We start from the raw sequence: 8,320 nt of genomic DNA, 5'->3' as shown, positions 1-8,320 counted from the left end.
GCCCCAGCCCTGCCCGCCCGCCCGCCCCACTGTCCCCAGATGCCTGGAGCGAGTGTTGGGCCGGTTTGTTGTCCTGGTTCAATATTTGCTGTGTACCTACTATGTTCCGGTCCCTAACCCAGCCTCCAGCCTGGCTCCGGGAAGCCGGGGGTCAGGGGCAGCACTCAGGTCGGCTTCCGAGTGAAGGCTGCAGTCCCATGTGGTGCTGTGAAGAAGGCTGCCCAGGAACCGGGACACCAGGTTTTCATTCTCTAGACAAGCCACTGACCCTCCCGGGGTCTCAGCGTGGCCGCTGCAAACCAGCTTGGCCATATCCGCCTTCCTGCCTCGCGTGGGCTGAGGCATCACAAGATAATGTCGGCAAATGAGGTCACAGTGCCTGATTACTGTAGCCGGAGGGCCCAGTACAGAAACCAGGACTTGGAGGTGGAGGCACATTCCACTGACACAGTTTGGGGAAACTGAGTCAGGGGCCAATTCCAAGTGTTGAGTCTTTTTGGTGCCCTGAAAACTCTTATTCTGTTTGAGGCAACTCCTCTGGCCTGTCCCCCAGGCTTCCAGGGCCTGGTGGCAACACGGTCATATGCCAGTCTGCTGGGTGAGTGGAGATGCTGTGTGGGAGGGCAGGGAACTCTGAGATGGCCGGCTCTGCCCACAAAGAGATAAAGCCCGCCGAGGGCCTAGAGCAGTACACAGGGGCCCGGGGCACACATTTTATCAATGGCGCTCAAACTGCATCCCCAAAGTCCCTCTTAGGGGTCCAAGGAACTGCCTCAGAGGCTGCCAGGGTGTGGAGGAACGGCAGCCAGGCGGCCTGGGTCTCCCCCTCACCCTGTCCAGCCTCAGGTGGGCGGCCTCCTGGTTTTCTCCCTTCCACCCTCAGTTTCTGAGTCAGAGTCCGTGTCAAGCGAGTGTTCTGAAGTGAAAGAAGAAACGAGTTTGAAAGGCACTGATTTAAATTAATAGAGCAGATAGCACTTAATTCCATTCAATGGTTTCCCATCCCTGGTTTTGGCATTAGAACCCGGCACTCTGTTGGGAGAGTTGGTCAGCTCTCAGCTCCTCAAAAGGGAAAGAAAACTCTCCTTGCTATTCCAGCCCCGTGGACACTCCTGGCCTCTGTCTCCCCATCTGTAAGAGCGGGGTGATCTCAGCTTCGCCTTCTGCGTGGAGCCGCTGCAAGGCGCAGAGGGGTTTAGGGGGGTGAGCGAGTTTGCAAGTTGTGAAAGGGGGTGAAGCCCAGGGGGTGGGGGGACCTGAGAACTGGCCTCTCCTTGCTGGGTGGAGAGGGGTGGGGCCGCTTTAACGACCTGGGCGCAGAAAGGAAAGCAACAACGCGAGGAGGTCGTGTTTATCCATAGCGTGCATGTGCCCCATCAAGTTTGTGGTTTGTTTGGATTGTTCGGGAACACCCAATAAAAACCAGGAGCAGAGGGACCAGGCGAGGGCTGGAGGCCAAACCACACCAGCTGCTCTTCCCAAGGCAGCCCACTGCAAGCCCACTGCAAGCTCGCTGCAAGCCCACTGTTGGCATGATGCTCAGTATGCAGAAGGTGTGCAATTAATGCTTCAGCCGTGGGGACCCCTTTGGCTGATCCTCCTGAAGGATGCTTTTCTCTCTACCCACTTCCCCTGTGGGTGACGCTGAGAAAGGTGCTGCTCAAGAAAGAGTTTATTGACAAAAGGCTGTGAAACTGGCCATGAGGCAAGTCTTGTGGAAGGCCAAGCCCCCAGACCCAAGTTTTTGTGAAAAAGCGCATTTTAAACTCTCCCACTCCAGTTACACAAGACCCACCATTTAAAGGTTTGTAGAATTGTTAACAAACAATAACTAGTGGCTTCTGGGTGCTAATGAGTGGTTAATTCAGAAAACCGAAAGTGTGGCACCATGTCTGTTTCTGGAGACGTCCTCTCTGTTCATACCTCCCCTCCTGCTCCTTTCTGCTCCTCCGTCCGCCCAACTCTCCCCCGGATGTCCCCACGTTCTCTGGGGGGGGATTCAGATCACAAGGTGTTTCATCAGAGATCTCTCTTCTTGGTGATTCAATTAAGAAAAACCAAGCAAAACACATCCATCTTTTCTATAAAAGTTTATTTTGTAATTTTTCCAAGAGGTGTTAAGGGAAAAAATTGAAATTACGTAAAGGTAAGAAACAATGGTCTATAAAAATAATTTAAATATACATATTAATAAGAAAGCAACATTTCTTTCCAGCAACAGCTAGTAGGTAATCTTGCCCAAGATTTTTCCAAAGGTATCCAACATATTTTAGATAACAGTACATGGACACACGTGCACAGACACACACACACACACATATACAGCTCAAGTATTTTTTCTGTGCATTCCAGCTAACTGATATAGCTAAAGTGAAAAAACAAAAACCACGAAATGCCTGAGTGCCCTCAGGGTTGAACAAATGTGCGTTAGACAGTGAATTTTGGAGACATGCTAAGATTCCCTTCCCCAGCTCGCAGTGACTAGCCTGTTCTCTGCGGTCTCATCTAAAGAATTAACTCGAGTCTCTCCATCTCCCCGGCGCCGTGGTCATCAGCGTGCTGCGGGCGGTGTCAATTGAGGAAGCTCTCCTCTCTCTTGCTCCCCGTCCATCGTATGGATTGGAAAGGGGGGTGCTCTTACAGGTGAAGCTCTGGGGGCTGATTACATCTGGCTGATTCTTTGCTTCAGGGCGAGGACCTCCCTCTCGATTTCGTAGGGGAGGTCGGCGTTAACTTGCTCCTCCAGGTACTTCTGGATGTCCTCCGCCTCCTCCTCCCAGAACTCCTTGGAGATATGGAAGAGCGCCTTCACGTTGACGTCCCTCAGGCCTTTCAGGTTCAGGGCGTCCTCTTCAGGGACGTAGCCTATGGGCGTGAGCTTGGCGCCGGCTTCCCCGTTGATCCGGTTGAACATCCACTCCAGCACCCTGGAGTTCTCTCCAAAGCCCGGCCAGAGGAATTTGCCTTCCTTGTCCTTCCGGAACCAGTTGACATGGAAGATCTTGGGCAGCTTGGCTGCTGGGCGCTGGGCCATGCTGAGCCAGTGGGCCAGATATTTGCCGAAGTTGTAGCCAAAGAAGGGCCGCATGGCAAAGGGGTCGTGCATGATGACTTTGCCTAGCAACAGAGAGGGGGCCTCTGTGGGTGAGCCATGCTCTCATGGGACAACATTGGCACCATTTATTGTTGACATAAGCATGCCTGGTTTTCACTTTATATATATACACACACAAGGACAGAGAGGGAGAGAGATGCAGAGAGACACAGAGACAGAGAGAGACAGAGAGCGTGCCAATCATCCTCATTGGTGGCTTCAGATCTAGACTTTGATTTACCTTTGTGCTCGGCGGCTGCCGTGGCCTCCGATCTCATGGCCGCCCCCACGAACACTCCATGCTGCCAGCTGAGAGCTTCGTAGACCAGAGGGACACCTTTAGCAGGAAGAAAGAAATGTCCCTTAAAAGCTTTGACACTCAGACCCTTCGGCCAGCAATGTCGTCTCACAACACGGAAGCATGCGGCAGAAGGCACCCCCCAACTGAGCTAACTTTGCGTTCCCAAGGTAGAGTGCCGAAACCTGCTGAGCCAGTCACACCTCCGGGGCCACGCAGCACAGTCAGACCGGAGAAAGTGACATTACATCAGGGATCCAGAAAGGTTCTAGGTGGCCAGAAGTGTTGGTTCTACTCCTGAGCTCCCCAGTTATCTTGGAGTTTTGGAAAGGAAGCTGGAGATCTTTGGCACCCTCTGACAAGGTTGTGGAAAAGGAGCGATCCACGAATGTTCTCAGTGGCCAACACACCCATGCCCCCACACTGAATGAAGGAGGGCCTCACCAGTAGGTCGGCGGCCTCCAAAGATGATGCCCTCGATGGGGACGCCTTCCGGAGACTCCCAGGCAGGGTCGATGATGGGGCACTGGCTGGCAGGGGCGCAGAACCTCGAGTTGGGGTGGGCACAAGGTTCCCCTACAACAGCAAGAGAGGAGAGGCCCCTTAGTATCTGGCTCCAGCAAGGAACCCCCGCAGCTGGAGCCCCGGGGCCTCCGGGGGGGCTCACCGTCCTCGGGGGTCCACTCCTTGTTCTTCCATGAGGTGAGGCTGATGCCCGGGGCCAGCGGCTGGTCGATGCCTTCCCAGTACACGCCCCCGTCGCTGGTCTCGGCCACGTTGGTGAATATGGTGTTCTTCTGGATGGTCTTCATGGCGTTGGGGTTTGTCTTCACAGAGGTTCCGGGAGCGACACCAAAAAAACCATTTTCGGGGTTGATAGCCCTTAAGTTACCTGGAAAGTTTTAAACCAGAGGAGTAGAAATGAACGCCAAGCAGAGCATAACGTATATTCTTATAACTCACCAGGCTAACTGTTATACCAAATTCTCAAATCTTTTTTTTCTCTTCCCTAGAATATGTTTCTCTTTTATTATTACATTCAACTTTGACACTTTTTCAACTCTTTCTTGCTCATCAGTTTTCCACCAATACTATTTTAACAAATTGATGTAAACAAACAATAACATATGGCCCCATTTCAGTCCAGATTCAATATTAAATTAAAGAGTGCTTACAGAATACATAATTCTAAGGCTTTGTAAGATCTGAAATAACTGATCTGAAAATTCAAACACTGTGGATTTAGGAGAATTTGGTATGTTTTGAAAGCCGGAAATTCACTTAGGTCCAATTATTATTGCCGACAGTTGGGCCAAAAGGGTCACCTTGTTGGTCAAATTTCATCCAGGCGATGTCGTCACCTACACACTCTATTTTCCACCCCGGGAGGCTGGGGTTCATCATGGCCAGGTTGGTCTTCCCGCAGGCACTGGGAAAGGCTGCCACGAAGTACTTCTTCTGGCCCTCGGGGTTGCTTATGCCCAGGATCTGTTGGAGACAAGATCCCCCCTGAAGCTCTTCATTCTCGCCTCCCCTCCCGCCAGTACTGCAGTCTAGCAGTGTGCCCAGAAGCCCCCAAAAGGGGGTGTCCAAGATCTATTTCTTGACATTAAAATGAGCATTTTGGATAATGAAGTCCAAAGGATCTCTGTTGGTTGCATGGTTGGTGTTTGAGGTCCTTCCAAAGGGGCATACATTAGTGCATTCATAATTATCAATGGAATTCCCAAATCTGTCCTTGGGGCATATTGGGTCTCTCCCGATGGCAACTATAATGCCGTATATATTTGCCGCCTCCCTGCCTCAGGCCCCCAACCCTCTACCATGCACACGTAGGATTTCCTGCGTCTTACCAGCATGTGCTCTGCCAACCACCCCTCCTCCTTGGCCAGCCGGCTGGCCATCCTGAGAGCAAAGCATTTCTTTCCGAGGAGCGAGTTCCCGCCGTAGCCACTCCCGAAGGAGATGATTTCTCTGCGGTCAGGCAGGTGGGCGATGAGGGTCAGCTCTGGGTTACAGGCCCAGTTGTTAACCAAAGGCTCTGCGCAGGAGGACACATCCCACGTTAGTGTACCGCGTCCCCGCCTGGGGATCCCAGGAGCACAGGTCTGGGGGTTGAGGCTAAGCCTACTTTTTAAAATGCTAGCTTTTGATTTTGAAATAATACACTTACTTTTTAAAGGCAAAGGGCACCCCACGGAATGGAGACACTTGACAAACTCCCCATCGCCCAGTGCCTCCAGCACGGGCGTGCCCATCCGCGTCATGATGCGCATGCTGGCCACCACGTAGGGCGAGTCCGTCAGCTGGATGCCGATCTTTGAGAGAGGGGAGCCGAGGGGCCCCATGCTGAATGGGATGACATACATGGTGCGACCTGTGGGGCCAGTCAGAGGGAACTGCTGAGAAATGACTCTGGACTCACAAACAACTAACGTCATTTTCCTAGGTGGACTTGTTCTAACGGTCTTCCACTAACAACGTGGCGCTCTGTTTGCCCCAGCCCCCTGATTTAGAAGAGTCCACTGGAAAGTGAGCGAATGGTGAAATGGGTTTCCTTAAATATGCAATTGGGTTCCACCAAGCCATCTCAAATCTGCATGCACAGAAATCGTTTTCATGTTCGTATAAGACAATCTGTAAAACCAGAACTGAGATGTACATTTTTAATACATTGCCAATTCACGTATGGAATTTAAAGGTCCTGAGGCCATATGAGTTTCCTTTACTCTTACTATTAGGATGGACATAATAAGCAAAGGCTTGCTCTTGCTTTTATTTGGTTTTGCCCAATCAAATAACTGTTTTATTCACCTTTCATGCACCCTGGGAACCGGGCGTTGAACGCTTTCTCAAAGTCCTCCTCGGACATCCAGCGCCCCAGCTGGCTGAGGCCGGTTTTGGGGATAGGCACTGCGTCTCTCTGCTCCTGGGTGATAATGACCGTCTTGCTCTCAATTCTGGCCACATCTCTGGGGTCAGTGAGAGCCAACCAGCTGCAAAAATAAAAAATACACATATGAGCAATGGAGAAGGAGCGCTTCTGTTCTGCATGGCACCTGCGGGCCGGCTTGCCCCGGCCCGTCCCCATGTAGGATTGGCCCACTTTCCTCACTATCACCTTCTTCCTACACCCAGGGGTGCTGAGCACACTGAGTTGTTACCTGAATGTGGACACCCACACCCACTGGGACCCTGTCAGACAGGGTCCCCCACCAGGAGCTGGTCTCTAGGACAGGGCCTCTCTGACTTTCATTTTTCTCAGAGACCCGGTTTGCAGAGAGCATTTGTCTGTGCCATCTCAGGGGAGACTTGGGCTGCTCTATGGATGTCACTAAATTAAAGTCTGTACGGTTCTGGCTGTTATTAAGTTGTCCGAGAGTTTGCAACCCTCCCGAGGGCTCTTCGTCCCCGTCTTTCCAGCAGCGCTAAGCGGGTGGAGGGGAAGGCGTGGGCGCCGGGCCAGAGGCTGCGCTTACCAGTTGTCATACTTCTTCAGCCTCTTGATCACCCCCTGCTCCTCCATGTGTTCCAGCAGCTGCCGGTTCTCCTCCTCAGAGCCATCGCAGATGTGGATCTGGTCAGGCTGGCACAACTTGGCGCTGCTCTCCACAAACTCCCTCGCTGCCTGGGGCAGGCTGTCCAGGGTGCCCTGGACAACTTTGGCTGAAAAGTTGAGGCCCTTTTGGTGCTGGGGAGGCATTTCTGCAGGGTTGTGTTAAGGGGCACGGACGTCAAGGTTCCCTGAAATGGAAAGCACAGGCATCCTGAACAAAAGCGACAACAGATGCCCTCAAACCAACTCCACGTGCTTTGTTTGGGTTGCACCCCTCCAGACAGTCACAGCTCCAGGGAAAAAAGAAACCGAGATTGTGTTATCGCTGTAATTTGTACAAATGTAGGTGAAAGGCTGTACCTACCTCTCCTCTTGTTGGATGATCTCGATGAGAGATCCGAGGGTTTCTTTTGGGATTCTTCCCGCTGGCGAGCGCGCATTCCCAGGAGGACGGCCTTGCTTGTGTTGGTGGCCAGCCGAGCCTCCTGGCCTTAAATCCTGAGGAGGAGAAAGGCCCTGCCCTCGGCTGCGCCAAGGGAGGCTTGTCTCTGACGTCAGGGGCTGGTCTTTGGCTCACAGCCACTGCCAGTTGTGCTTTGGACGGGTCCACCGCCATAAATCCCCGGGAGATAATCATTGAACACGTCGTTGTTAATGAACGCCGGGAGGCCTCTGACCCCGAGGCCAGCCATAGCAAGTCCTTATGCAACCGTTGATTGGCTAAACTTTGACCCAGCTCCCTGCTGATGCAAAACACATCGCCCTTCCATTGACAGGCCGGTGGGATCAAGCCCAGGCCGGTGGGACAACTCCTGGACGTCAAGGGTTGCTGGCAGCACGTACTGATGGCTGCTGGTCATCAAAACACTATAGTGGTGAGGTGTCACCGCACAGTCAAAGGTCAGGGGGAATGCACCTGAATGGGGGCCAACGCATGGCTTCTTAGCAGAGCCCTGACCTACTTGGGGGCTAATAACCTTACTGAGTGTCCACTGCATGCCCCCACCCCCACCCCAAATGTAAACTCCGTGAGGGCAGAGATTGCAGTCTGTTTCGTTCATCTTTGTGTGTACAGGGCCTGGCAGAGAGCAGGCGCCGAACGAGTGGATGCTGACAACAGTTCTAAGCACTTTGCATCATGGCCGCCCTCTGAGGGGAAGCCCACGAACAACCCTGTATGCAGACAAGGAGACTGAGGCACAGAGAGGGCGGGTGGCTACTCCCAGCTACCTGGCTGGTGGGCAGCAGAGGGAGCATTGGCACAGGAGCACCACACCAGACTGTCCCTTGTAAGGAGTCTTTTCTGGAACCTTCTGTGGGTTCTCCAAGTAGTTTGGGCCTGGTGCAGTTACTCCCGGAGTCTAATACCACT

General features: G+C 52.8%; 1 protein-coding gene across 1 annotated transcript; it reads right to left on the bottom strand.

Moving 5' to 3' along the window:
- Positions 1-2,077: 2,077 nt before the first annotated feature.
- PCK1 (phosphoenolpyruvate carboxykinase 1) lies at positions 2,078-7,659 on the bottom strand. The gene is made up of 10 exons (XM_008514037.2): positions 7,313-7,659; positions 6,872-7,136; positions 6,207-6,388; positions 5,566-5,769; positions 5,246-5,433; positions 4,718-4,880; positions 4,060-4,284; positions 3,837-3,968; positions 3,336-3,431; positions 2,078-3,117 (listed from the first exon to the last, which is right to left on the bottom strand). Exons 2-10 carry the CDS (start codon positions 7,093-7,095, stop codon positions 2,663-2,665), a joined length of 1,869 nt encoding a protein of 622 aa, XP_008512259.1. The 5' UTR covers positions 7,096-7,136; positions 7,313-7,659; the 3' UTR covers positions 2,078-2,662.
- Positions 7,660-8,320: the final 661 nt, after the last annotated feature.

The sequence above is a fragment of the Equus przewalskii genome, chromosome 21 (genome assembly GCF_037783145.1).
Source record: "Equus przewalskii isolate Varuska chromosome 21, EquPr2, whole genome shotgun sequence".
NCBI lineage: Eukaryota > Metazoa > Chordata > Mammalia > Perissodactyla > Equidae > Equus > Equus przewalskii.
This window is presented reverse-complemented; position numbering and strand designations above follow the sequence as displayed.